The 14,584-nt window shown below is 38.3% G+C and overlaps 1 protein-coding gene across 1 annotated transcript in view; it reads right to left on the reverse strand.

Moving 5' to 3' along the window:
* Positions 1-9,905: 9,905 nt before the first annotated feature.
* The window catches only part of LOC108781471 (zinc finger protein 845), a 35,461-nt gene continuing 30,782 nt past the window's right edge, over positions 9,906-14,584 (reverse strand). Inside the window, exons 7-8 of the mRNA XM_018549433.1 lie at positions 14,117-14,294; positions 9,906-10,163 (exon numbers count right to left, since the gene is read on the reverse strand). Of these exons, the coding sequence (XP_018404935.1) occupies positions 9,942-10,163; positions 14,117-14,294 (400 nt within the window). The 3' untranslated portion in view covers positions 9,906-9,941. The remainder of the gene's footprint in view (positions 10,164-14,116; positions 14,295-14,584) is intronic.

Consider the following 14,584-nt stretch of genomic DNA (forward strand, 5'->3'; position numbering starts at 1 on the left):
CTCTCTCTCTCTCTCTCTCTCTCTCTCTCTCTCTCCAACCGCTCTGCTACGGAAGACTCCTCTCCTTGCGCCCCTCGTGTCCTCATGAGTCGCGACGTTAAGGATGCGACTGAATCAATGCGCATTCGCCAGTCTTGATATTAGCCGATCACTAACTCCGGCAAATGACCACTTCGACCCGTAACGGCGGGATTATTAAAAAGCTGGTATATAGCACCATGTCTTAATTTTTGCGGAAGACAGTATATATTATACGGTCGTAGAGATAAGCGCAATACTTAAGGAACGATTCGTTCAACGATGCGTCGTCCATTTTGATATCTGAATCTGATCGGAATCAAAGAAGAATCTTTTATAATTAATTTGCCTCGCGATGTAGGGAGGATACCGACAGTAATCGTTATGTTTGCGCGGGTCTGAATATCTCACGTCATTGATTCGATAAATGACTTGCGAGGACGTGCATAGCGTACGTTTAATTAACTGGATTCTAGGATGCCGGTGTAATCCCGTCTGAGGGAAGTAGACATCGATATTTTTGACGCCGAGATAATTAATGTCGTCGGTTAATTGTATAAACCGCAATAGCGAAGCACGCGCATTTATTTTGCATTTGTTTAGCACCAAGACGGATTATTATTGGCGTTACAAACCGATGGGTACGTATTGCTGTACAGGATACAAATGATGCAATATTAATTGGCTGAGATCCGCGTTGGTCAGGTCTGTCGATTTCTAGCCAGCTACATGCACTAGATTGAAGAAATTAATACATCCCTCCTTCTCTATATATAATTAACCGGATTTCTTCTTCCTTTAGCTTAGGTCAAAGTCGCATTCAATTATCGCCTGGTATTTAAGTGTTGTAAAATGTTAAGTAAACGTTCAAAGGTGTAAATACATAATATACAATAATAATGTTAAATATATAATATCAATTAAGTACAGAAGAAGGAAATATGGTCGGAGTTAATTTTTTGTGTTTAATAATATTCATAGAAACTTTTTTAAATACATCTTTCAATTAGTTTTAATTATTCAAAACACAGAATACGGAAATCAATCTTAGAGAAATTTAATAAGTTTGTAGAGAAATATTAAATATATATTATAAATTATATAATTGTATTTTGGGTTTAAAAATATATTTATAAATTTTAAAAAATTATATCTTTCATATAATATAACTGTGCGCATTTGATTACTATTAGACTTGATACGCAATCGTAAACAAAAGCTGAAATAAAAAAATGATAGTTAAATTAAATTAGTTTGTGTATCAAATAAATATATATTTATATTTAGCAAGTATTTAGTTAATATTATTCAAACAAATATAGTGATTTAAATTCAGTACATTTTTCTCAATGTAGTAATCGATATATGCAGTTTATATGAAAAAATTACTTAAAATTTATATAGAAATATTAGACGAGATCTAACCTCGACCACATTTGATCTTCCTTTAATTACTAATTTAATATAAATGTGTTACAAATTGCTGTGAATTATAAATTGTTGGACTAAATCAATAATAGCATCATTGTACAACTGTGATTCATCCGTCTTTTAAGATCTAAAATGTTAAGATTATATGTTTGATTGCTCTATAAACTTACTGACTTCTGCGTGTTCTACGTTTCGGACAAACGTATAATATTATCAGCAGTGATATCCAGTGCGTTTTCACTTCCCGATCCTCAAACGTCGGACGCCGATAATTTTCAAAGTCCCTCTTGGAAGGACTTGATTAACCATCGTGGAACATCGGCGCTCCGGGGAGAGCTCGAAAACTGGTGCGTACATCATTACACGCGGCCGGTTGGTGTGGGTGAGTCCGGTCTCGCACCGCGGGCGAGTGCGCCCGCGGGGACGATGTCGCGCGAGTGTATCGGACGCCCTGGTCTTAGGACCGACCGGCGCGTCATCATCGGTCGAGCGTCGCGGCATAAATAACAGCGTGCTGATAATTAAGACGGCATTTCGGGCGCGGGCCGACACCCGCTGTCTCGCGAAGCGACACCGGGTCTCGCGCGCGTGCAGACACGCGAGGCCGCGTCCGCGCCACGCGGGAGCGCAAGATATATATATCGCCTTGGACCCGCGTGACCACAGAACTCAGCGGAATTCTCGCAGAGAAGCGAGACCGAGCGGTGAGGGGGGGGGGGGGAAGGGGCCAACGAATATCGATAAGAGTCCACACTTTGTATTCGCCTTCCCGTGTCTTGCGGGGGAAAACAACTTGCGACAAAAGGGTAGGAGAAATAAAAAAAGGTACGCGGAAGGGAGATCGCGGAAGAATCGCACCATGTGCAAGGGCTTCGCCGCCGCCGCCGCCGCCGCCGCCACCGTCGCGGTAGAAGGTATTGCGTGGATTCATCTGGATAAAACCATGGCGCGATCAATCACCCGGTGATTAACTGCGCTACCTACGGAATCGAACTCGCGCTTGTAATTTATAGCGGTTTTTCTAGATAAGATATAAGGGACGTGTCGAGGTGTCCGACACAGGTGTTCATGTAGGAAGTGCGCTCGTTATTGAAATAACGCGCTCGTTGTAACCCATGATATAAGCGACTTCTACGCGCGTATCTATGTATCTCGAACGCTTGACGAGATCGTGGTGGAAGCGCGAATCGTTCAATCGTTTAATTTGTCCATGCAGATTGGATCGCTCTTTGGAAAAAGGCTAAGCAGTCTTTTTCCAAATAAAGCATACATTTATTATCATCCTTTAACTCGCGCATTAATGATTTATTAACGTTCTTGTATTAATATGAATTATTTTCATACTGAAGCTAGTATGATTCCATCTTGCATAATAATTACATCAATTACTTTATATTTAATTTCACGGCATTTAATCATAACATTTTTATTTTTTAAATCATATAACTTTGACTTTATATTACTTTATATAGATTTTTTAGTTATTAAAACCAAATGTTTTATTAAGATTAATGATACACGTAATTTGACTTCTCACACGTTCTACCAAAAAATTCCACAACGAAAGAAAAGAAAATGAATTTTTATGATCGCAGCAGAGAGACGGGTTTAACTATCGCGCGAGTGCACGGATGAGCGCTATTGTGAATGCGCAACTCCTATCCCATCGATATAACTTTCCAAGTGTAATTGAGGGAATAAAGTCGACGAAATTTCGCGAGCCGCGACGCTGGCGTGGATCGTAAAGAGGATGAGCATGTCCCGGCGTAACCTGAGGCTGCGAAGGGGCTGCAGTAACGCGACGAGGACACGTCGGGAAATGAAAACGAGGGGCATCCCAGTGCTAGCGACGTTCTACCAACCCCACGGGGAGCCGGCACGTTATATCATCATTAAGCAGTATACCTAACCGTCCTGTCGCGCGACTTCTTAGCACTTCGCAGCCCGCGTTAATTTCACGTTAACTTCTTCTTTCTACATATCGGTTTCTCCACTCCCTGTTACGTAGTTCCATAAAGACACTGGAAGGACGAGCAATCCGCAAATTGCTTTCTTCCTTCGAGTTAATCACGATAACACATCTTTTAACTTTTCTTCCTACCGTGCAATTTTATATTCGATTTTGTTATACTTTTCTTAATTATTATTGATTTTAAACAGGATAGCTTTTTTTTTTTATCAGAAAGATGTATTTTTATGTTTCAAAGAAATGTTTCTAGAAGACGAGATTTAAAAAAAAGATTTTTTTAAACAATTTTATAATATGAAATAACTTTTTAGAAATTTCTAAAAGAAGATTTAATTTCTTTTTAAACCCCCCCCCCCCAAAAAAATTTTATGAGTCCGACATATAAATCATTATTATGATTGCTCAAAAGTTTGTTTAGCTTGTGACGAAAAAAAAATACAATTTATTTGATACGTTTGTTACATGATTATATATAGTTTATTATATCATAGATTATTATTTATGATTAAACGTATATTTTTCGACTTTCGCAGTAACAGTGAATTTTTATAAAAAAAAGTTCTTGAATAAAGAATGATACGCTGGTTTCTCTTCAATTGACGCATAAATCTTTCTAGAAATAGGACATACTCGCAGCCTTCGACTTTCATTAAACCGGACAGCCTTAACAACCTCCTTTTGGCAGAGTGAAGGAACCGGCGGCGGCGGCAGCGCGAGAGCAGCCTCCTTAGGATTTAATCATGACCCTTTGTCCGCCAAGTAACGCCCGCGAGTCTCAGGATCGTGTGTCGATATACCTATACCACTGGATCCTCTTAGGCGAGTGTTACGGAGGAAATTCCAGATCCCCGAATCGCCGTAAGATCAGGAGGCATCGTTATGGGTCCGTGCGCTTCTGCGCGTCTCTCTCGCTCGCTCGCGGACGGTATCGGGCCGGTCCAGAAGGAGGACGCGGTCGTAAATATTCGGGCGCCAAATAATGCCGGTTCCGAGCGAGAGCAAGCGACCACGACTGCCGACCGACCCGTAATGAAGGACATCCTCGTTAATTAGTCAATAAATTATCCTTCGCGCTCACGATGTTCGTGGTCGGTTCTCCCTCTCGTTCGCCACCGCGCCACCCGTCTCCTCTCGTCTCCGGGATCGCTCGAGAGGATCGCATACTTTACGACACCTATCTCACGCGACAGCGCGATGCATTTCTCACAATCAACGGCCTCCGAAAGACGAAAAACGCACGTCTTGCAGGACGATCTACGAGGTGGTCCGCTGCGTCTCTCTCGGATCGCCATCATTTCTCGAGGGGCTCGTTGGCGTCTCGCCGGGAATGCGTCCTCTTGATAGCGAGATGACGGTCGATCACGACGAAAATAGATCCTCGAAATGAACTTGTGCGAACCTGTTTTGACGGAAGCATCAAGGTAACCAGTCGTAAGAAGTAAATGCAGAATGCAAAAACCGATATGTTCACGCTTATACAGGTCTTCACAATGACGACAACTGAGCTGATCATTTTTTTTTAAAAGAATCGTAAAAGCACACGATCGAGAGGAAAAGTCGACCAATTATGTTGTGTCGTTTATGTTGAAAACCATTACAATAAAACTGATTGTTATAAGAATATCAACATTTTTTTGCAGCTTTGCTTCAATTTTGAGTTTCCAATAAAATAATTTTGAACATCCAATAAAATCATTTTCAGATCCAACACAGTTTTAAATCTTTCAGTAAAATTCTTACTCACTTTTTAGTGTACACGGTTACATAGATTACTGAAAATTTTCCATAAACGACACAATTGGCCAACACGCGTAAGACGCACAAATCAGATCGTGCAACTATCTCCAAATCCTTACGCTGACCGTTGTAAATGCGCGTTCACACCCCGATAGAAGCACGCGCGTGCTGCACCACGCAGGTGGACGACAGCGAGATCCTCTCGTAATGTCCCACACGACATAATGTCGTGCGCCGAGCATAAAGATCCGATCCTATACGTGTCCGAGTTACATACCGTGCCACATGACCGTACATCACTTTAACTACTTCCTGGCTTGGTACAATTCTGCTGGCTCACGCGGCCGCGAAGGACGGTGCTCATCTTTTCCGGGAAATCCTAACGTAGAAAACTAAGACGCAAACGATGCATCAATGATTTAGAAAAAACTCAGATGTATATACAATATTAACATATATCTCTCGAATTACATTCTGATAATCATCAGCATTAAAAGAGATTTATACAAATTATTTTATTTATATATATATATATGATATCGCAATGAAGTTAAGAAATTTTTACGAAGTATCGCGATCTTTTCCTTTTATGCGTATAACAAAGATTTTTAAACTTGTAATAGAAATATATACAAGGTCCTTCATTAAGAGATTTTATTTCAAATTTTGCGGCACTACTTGTTATAGATGAAGTTGTCACATTTGACAATTGTCGAGTAAAAAGTAAAAACCATGCGGTTGATAATAACAATGGATCGGTATTCGATTGAGCAATGCATAGAAATAGTGAAAACTCAACTTAGCACGGTGAAAATTTCGCGAAGAAATTTCCTGGACGCGCGCGCGTGTCATTTCGGGTAACTTCAATTGATCGTCCAGATCGTGCAATTTGACATCCTCGGATTTTTTCCTTTGGAGTTATGTGAAGGATAAGATTTATATAAATGTACCGCGAACGATTCGGGCGCTTAAAGTCAATATTTGAACTGTTATTGGCAAAATTGGGCCGCAATTGTGCGAAAACGTGATGAAAAATTTCCTCAAAAAAATGACCATTTGTGAAAAAAGTCAAGTATTTGGCTGATATTATTTTATGTCCACGTTTAATCGCACAATCTGTATACTTTGTGGATTAGAGAATAAATATATCTCTACGTTTTCAAAATCTTATTCATTTTTTTATTAATATAAAATTAATCCTCTTAATGGAAGACCCTGTATTTTTAGTGACGATATAAAGGCATATAAATTCTTGAAATTTACTATAGATTTTTATTAATAATTTGAAAATAATTTTTACAATTTTTAATTACATAAAATATTGCAATTTGAATTTTGGCATAAATATAGTTCCCCTGATAGTAAAGCCTGTGGAAACAGATTTAGAGCAGAGCCTGCTGACAATTTTTGATTGCAGATTGGCAACAAATTTTAGACAGTCTGTATTATCAGATATTGTCAGTAAACTGCTGCTAAACTGCTAACAGCGTCTACTGATATGTTTTGCCAGCAGATTGGTAGCGAAAACCGAGCAGTCTACTGACATGATCTGACAGCAGATTGTGAGCAGAGCCTGCTGACAGAACTTGACGACAGATTGGCAGCAGAAACCGCGCAAGATTTGTCACTTTCATATCATGACCCTGCCACGAGATGGACTTGCTTTTCATAAGAAGAAAACGTTCAGGAATCTTTATAAGAGTTGATGTATGCAAATCAAATAGGCAAATCTCCTGTAGATTCCTAAGCTCTTTCAGAATGTGCTTTCTATAAATCACCGAAACTTTTTTACTATTTTATAACCTTCTCATGTGCATTTTGAAATCTGAAGCTAATCAAATCAATAATATTTTAGCAACAAAAAATAAAACTGTATTGATTAGTTTTTATACCAGTATATATATACACATTATTATATATAACTGTATATAATAGTTTATATATATATTAATATATACTTATATACAATATATAGTATAGAGAGAGAGAAAGAGAGAGGCGCATACCAGTGTTGGCAGATCAGAGAATTTTCCCTAAATTTAGGGGATTTTTAGTCGCATCAGGGATAATGCAGGGGGAAAATTATTTAGGGTATTTTTTAAGGGATTTAAAAAATTTCCGGGCAAATTTTTATGTGATATTATTTCTTTTAATTCCGATTTATTATCATAATGAAGTTTACAATAAATATTACAGATATTACATTAAAATTTGAGAATTAATGCCTGTATTCATAATCAGACCTTATATTTAAGGCTTTCTTAAATTTCTTAATTCTTAAATATATCTTCAGATACTTAAGAATGATTTCATTGGGTACTAAGCATCTAAAGATAAATTTAAGGAAGCCTTTAGTACAAGGTCTGACTATAAATACGAGTTTTAAATATATAATTCATAGCTCAATAAAGCTTCTAAAATCTTAATGTCGTCTTCATTTATCATTTCGTACATCGTTCGAAATTAAATCATTTCAATATAGTTGTATGTTTGAACTTGAAGCATTCAACATCAAGAGTACAACGAATATGTAAAATTGACTCAATCATCTTAATCGACATTATATACATATACACAGGATGATCCGAAATTCGTGTATTCAGAATATAGGACATGATACTTTATGCTAAAACAAACAACTTTTTCTTTAAGCAAAATTGCGTCCGACAAATAGTTTTTGCAAGAGAGCTTATTAAAGTTAACGAATAAGCGCACTGATCCATGTAGCACTCAGGATTGGCGCGCCGCCTCACTTACGTGTACCTAGTCCGTGACTAGTATTCATAAGTAATGTCTTTTAAGATGCTCATACGGCTCTGTTATGATTAGTTTACAACACCTCTCTCTTAAGACTGTACTTAAGATATCTTATCTTAAATAATAAGAACAAACTATTAACAATATCGACATTTAACCATTTTCCATATTGTACAACAACGTTCAAAGATTGACAAAATTTTCTGTAAAAATTTATTGAAGCTTTAATTTTGCTGCTGAGTGTATTAAAACTTGAGAACATCTTTCTACATCATAAGTCCTTACGAATTGTGTTGTCTGCTTTATTATTGTAGTTTCAACCAGACGATTTTAATTTATTTTTAATCACTGTTATAAATGTACTTCCTTGATCAATAAATTATTCTTTAAGTTTATAGTGATACTATTTAACTATCACGTATTGTACAATATTTGAAACAACAGAACGCTCACAGCACGCGAAGCATATTACTATTTATATTTGTCTTTATTTTCAGATTATTATTATTATTATTATGCAAGCAGACAATTTTTTATTCATGTATTATGTAAGAGAAATAAAGGTAGTATTTATTTTATTAACTTTTCATTATTTATGCAACACAATATGGAGAAAAGTCAAATGCCGATATTGTTCATAGTTTTTTCTTATTATTTAAGATATCTTAAGTACAGTCTTAAGATGTCGCGTAAACTAATCATAACAGAGCCATATGAGCATCTTAAAAGATATTATTTATGAATACTAGTCACGAACTAGGTACACGTGAGACGCGCGCATCGGCCCTGAGCGTTACATGGATTACAGCGCTTATTCGTTAACTTTAACAAGCTCTCTTGCGAAAACTATTTGTCAGTTTTATTGCAATTTTGCTAAAAGAAAAAATTGTTTGTTTTAGCATAAAGTATCATGTCCTGTATTCCGAATGCGCGGATCACTCTGTATATAAATTTCCCACTTCAAGTTTCTGTTCTAGAGAAAAAGTTATAATCAATACTCTGAACGTTGATTCTGTATAAGATGATAATTACAAAAGTGAGCAAATCTACTAAGTGTTGATTAATGAAATTATAAATATCCTTTTAAATTCGCTCATTTTTGTAATTTTTATCTTAGAATCGTTGTTCTGAAATGTTAATTATGATCAGGCGCTATATTGAAAGTTTAAGGGATTTTAGGGGATTTTGGTAGAAGATTTTTAAGGAATTTTTAGGGAGAAATAAAATACATTTAGGGGATAATCATGCGGACCATCTGACAACACTGGCCTATACACGGTTCGAATGGGCATTTAAATTTTAAATGGCTAAGCACAGACGGCACAGACTCTGCGCGGTTTCTGCTGCCAATCTGTCAACTTCTGTCAGCAGGCTCTGCTCGCAATTTGCTCGTAATCTGCTGTCAGATCATGTCAGCGGACTTTGCACGGTTTTTGCCACCAACCTGCTGTAAAACATGTCAACAAATGTTGTCGCCAAATCCGTAGTCAAATGCGGACGCAGATGGCTACGGTTTTGTAGCCAAAATTTGATCAAGTTTGCGTGCACATTGGCAATATTTTGTTATCGGGGGTCGATATAATTAACCTGCAGTGATACGCAATTATGGCCCATCTGTGAATTTTTCATGATCCGCCGGTTTCATCAAAGATATACGATTAAGACTTATCTAAAATTGATCCCCTTAAAATAGATCTAAATCTTAATAAGATTGCATATCACTGGCTTAGAATAAAAACTGTGAAAAATAAGATGGTAAAACATAAAATTAAGTATTCCATCATTACAAAAAATGAAAAAATGTCCCAGGATCATCAAGACTCATAAATTCCTTACAGGCAAAGAAAGAATTTTAATTAATAAGAAAAGTATATACATATATGTATAATCTGATAATTATAGGAAAATTTACAGTTTACGATATGTGATGTTAATATTAATTCAGTACCTACATTATATGATACAATATATAAATTGATTTAATAAAGCGCGCCATAAACAGTGGGTAAATATTATTTTCTTGCCTCTTTTATTGATTTGATCTGAAAATGTTATTCGTATAGTTGTTCGCGTCATTTGGTGTAGGAAAGTCATCAGCGTGAGCTTCCAGCAGGTGAGCACGAAGTTCTTTGGCAAAATTCGTGCAGAACGGATCCATCTGTTTTTCTTTCTTCTTTTTGCAAAATTCGCATTCGTAGATCGTTTTACCAGGATGTAGATTCGTCGATAATATGTGCTTCCGAAGATTTTCCTGCGAATACAAGAATTACCCATAATCTAAATAAAAACTACTAATTAAATCTATCTGAAATTGAAAAATAAAAAAATTAATTGGATCAATTCAAATAGCACGGCAGCGCGCCTATAAAGGAGTGCTTAAAGAGTGCTTACATATGCGCTTTTTCTTAGCGCTTTCTTAACGCTTTGTAAGCGCTGCGTGCCACTTACTTGGGAATTAAGCAGACTAGATGTCCCGTAATGGAGACTGCTGACAATCGGTAAAGATCTCGCTGTTTTTTTAGTTTTTAGCGGTCGCGTAATTAATAGCCAATCGATAATCGATATTCCCATATTCTAACGGCTTTTATTAGACGAATCGAGCACGTTTTACGAGCACGCTGTTCGATCGTTTACGCAGGCTCTTTGATTTTCATCGAGCCCCACCAAACGAGTCTACCTGCCGTTCGGGCGTCGCTATTAAAATTTCATTCGCGCTCAAAGTTTACGCGCGCGCGCGCTCGCACGTACATATACAAGGGAATATTTTACCACAATCGAGCGGGCCTCACGCCGAGTCTCGAATCGAGTTCGCATTTGTTGGCTGCATCTGGGTACGCACTGTGGATATATTCCTCGCTGGTGTGCGAGGAATCGGCTCGCCGCAAAACCGGACGCACACGTTTCATTGGCTACGCCGTTGGCGCGTTTAAAGGCGCTTCACCCTCTCCGGGCTAAGTAGCCGGTCGTAGTCGTAAACATCTTCCTACCAGGCGGGCTTATACGAGCCGCTGATGGCAACGCGCGGCAACATCAAATTTAATTTCCCATAAGTAAATCTTTCCGCGGGCACCGCTCCGTGACGGGCGTGCAGATTAAGCCTCGTTCACACCGCCGTGGGCGGTCGAGCGGATCGGCGGAGCGGGGCGCGCGTTGTCACGCAAATCTGGCGTGAGGCCGATTGATTCGAATTACCGTGAATTTAATTTTCCCTACCTTCTCGTACGTATCAAGAAACTGCACTATCGCAGACACCGGCCTGAGGCGGAAGGACGTGTGTATTTACGATTGTCGTCGAGAGTGGATGGTGAGTTTACGAGCCTAATAATTTTCGGGTACTCGCAGAAGCAGCAAGAAGATGTTAGAGAAAGATGTTAGAAGTAAGGGGATATTAGAAGAAATGTATTCTGTTCTTTAATATATTACACTTGGCAAAGAGCCTGAAGCTGAACATCTTTCTACCACCACGTATTAAAGCTAGAATTTATCGAGTGATAAAACAATAAACAAGTTTCTAATTCTACTCAAAACAAATTGTGTAACGAGAGAGAGAGAGAGAGATAATTTTCTGTATCTCTCTCTAAAACTTTTTGCAGTATATTTGATACATCTGCACCTCATGCGAACCATGCAAATACTTCTGAATACCTTCGAGTATTCTTGTTATTTACGGAATTAAATAAGGATGAAATGATAGTCGAAGGTACTCGGATAGTGTTTTCGCAGCCCAAGGGAATCGAACGACAGTCTCTGCTGCATGTTCAAACACGTTTACGGGTACCTCGAGTGTTTTGTTTTTAACGTAGACTCGATTAGTGTACCTATCCTTACTAGCCCCGGTCTCCTCTGTACACTTTAAAAAAGCAAGTAGGGAAAACACAAGCATGGTGACGCAAGATATCGAAAATCGTAAAAATCTAATAAATTTATTAAACCTTACATACGACAAATTATATATATATTTAAGCAGATTCAAAGCAATTAGATTAATTAAAATTTAAAAAATGTGTTGCATTTACCATGTAAACGATTAAAACTGAAATATTTAATAAATTAGTTCATGAATCAAAAATTAATATAAATATACATATGTCACAAATAAACACAATTACATCGTTGATAATTTGAAATTTTTACATTTTTTCAACTCTTTATCATTAACTCACAAATAAAAAAATTATCTTTAATTCTTGTCGTGAAAAAGATTCGATTTATTATAAATACTTTAATACTCATGTACCGCAGATCACAGTCCATCGTGATGAAATAAAACATGCGACTTTTCGACAATTCTCAGCGACCGATGTGGGAAGTAGGACGTAAGTGCCGGATTCGATGTTAACTGGTATCGGCTTGAGGAAACTTACCACCCTCGGCGAAAGTTTCCCAAGTACCGCCGGTAGCGAGTCGATGGCGGGGATCAGGGGGTTCCGACGTGAGGGCGGAAACGTTAGTCGACAAAAAGAGACTAACCGTCCGAGGTAAATCATAGCGCCGAGGGAAGCGAGAAGGAAGAGAAAAGAAAACGCGTAATCTCATCGATGTAGGGTGAGCTTCGCGATCCTCTATGTGGAAGTTTCCTCGTTAAATGCACTATTCGCACGCGTCTCTATCTTATTAAAGTACCGTGCAAACAGCTATCCAGGCTCGATACCGTACTCGCCAATCAGGATACATCATTTTCGACGGATTACATTCTTTCGTCGTTGGTCGCGCGAACGTCGTTGACGATTTATCGATGCTTTAAAGCGGTTAATTAGACGACGTCAATTTCGTATAGTGCTTCACAAAAATAATCCAATTTTGTTGGATTAATCATTATTAAACAGAATCCTAATATATACAAAATATTATAGTTTATTCTATTCTTGAATCAAGAATAAAATAAATTATATAAAAGGTTTCCGCACATCACATGTGCTGGCTTATTTGAAACAACCAGTTTTCTTAACAAAACAATACCTTCTTTCGCTATGGGAGATTTAAAAAAATTCAATAATTATAAAACTATAAAAGATGCAAAATACTGCAAAAAAGAGATTTTTAATTAATCAATTGAATGTTCTTTCAAAAAAGAATCGGTTAACACCGAAGCAGAAATAATTTTTTGATTCTTCAGTTTCTACTTATACAATGGGAAATGTCTCGACATGTATAAGACTCTTTGTCATTTCAGACCGACGACGAATAATCGATCAATGTGTTTGTAAACGCGAATGAGAGCCACTGGAATGAGTTTATGTCGCTATATCAAAGAGACACGGAGACCTCGTATGCGAGTCGCATCCCGACTCAAGCATCAAAGGGCATTAGCATACCGGCCGCGCGGTATGACCGGGCCGTGTGCGTGCGTGTGGGCATCCAGTGGGCACAATTAACTCGTTATCTTATCGCGCCTCGTCGGCGCGACGGCAGAGACGGCGGCGCGGTCCAAACGTTAAGGTTGTACTCTGCTTAATTTACGCCACGGAACCCGGCACCGGCGGGACAAAAATTGGACCGCGTCGGGAGAGATCGCAGGGTGCGAGTCAACCAGGGAGAGGAGTCGCCATCGCGACGTGAAGGCGAGCCTTGAAAGACTTTGAACCCCGATGACGATCGTGTTGCGAGAAACGCGTGTGCGTGCGGTAGGTCTTTCGAACACAAACGCACGAGTAGCTCTGGTGCTACTGGTTTTAGCTGTACAGAGTATGCGAATGTCTCATGACCTTTATTTTTAATTTAAAAGAATCCGATTTTGAATTGCAGAAACTGAGATATGTAAATCTAAGTAAGACGAGAAATCTGTACTTCTCTGTTCGCTCAATGGAACAATGAACAATTGAACTTGACTTGCATCAATAATATAAAAAATAACAAATTAAAGAACTGAGAGAGTAAAATGGCTCGGTAATTAGTATGCAAACATTTCTAGCAAAGAATACATTCACTTCATATATATATATAGCCTTCCAACAAGCGTCACAGATGACACAGTGTATCAGTACATCTTTGTTGTTCGCCAATGTTAAACAAGAATGTTTACTGTGTTGTACTGTGTCGCTTGTTGGAAGGCACACAGTTATATCTCCATCAGAAAAATCATACATTACCCTTTCAATCATTTTTTGATGGTTTTTATTGTTTAAATTTCGAGAATCTTTTATAATGTTTTGTTATATATGTATATAAAAAAAAAAGTAGTATTCGGCGATAACAGTAACTTACCAAAGTATAGCTGGCATAGGGACAATGTCGGCACTGGTACGGTTTGTCTCCTGTATGCAGTCGTACGTGTCTTCGCAGATTCGAATTGAGCCTCGTCTTAAAATTGCAGCCTTTATAAGTGCAGGAATGCATCTGTATTTGCTCGACGTTCGCGGAATCTTCGTGCCGTACTCTGTGCCTACGGAGAATGAATGCAATCGCTTAAAAACGGAGCAAGGTCAGCGGTAATCGGCGATCGTAAAATCTTCTAGCGAACACGCGCGATTTTCATGGAAGCGCGATCGTTAGTACGCGTTCCTTCCGTTAATTAGATACTCGCGGATGTTGAATCAGTGACGCACGCAATTAAAGCATAATGATACGGATTTACGTATCCGATATGCACGATTATTGCCATTAAATGAAAATTCCCATTGGAATTGAGCGGACGCGAAATTTATTGGGGCCAATCGAAGCGTTTTATGAAAG

The sequence above is a fragment of the Cyphomyrmex costatus genome, unplaced genomic scaffold, assembly GCF_001594065.2.
Source record: "Cyphomyrmex costatus isolate MS0001 unplaced genomic scaffold, Ccosl1.0 scaffold82, whole genome shotgun sequence".
Taxonomy (NCBI): Eukaryota; Metazoa; Arthropoda; class Insecta; order Hymenoptera; family Formicidae; genus Cyphomyrmex; species Cyphomyrmex costatus.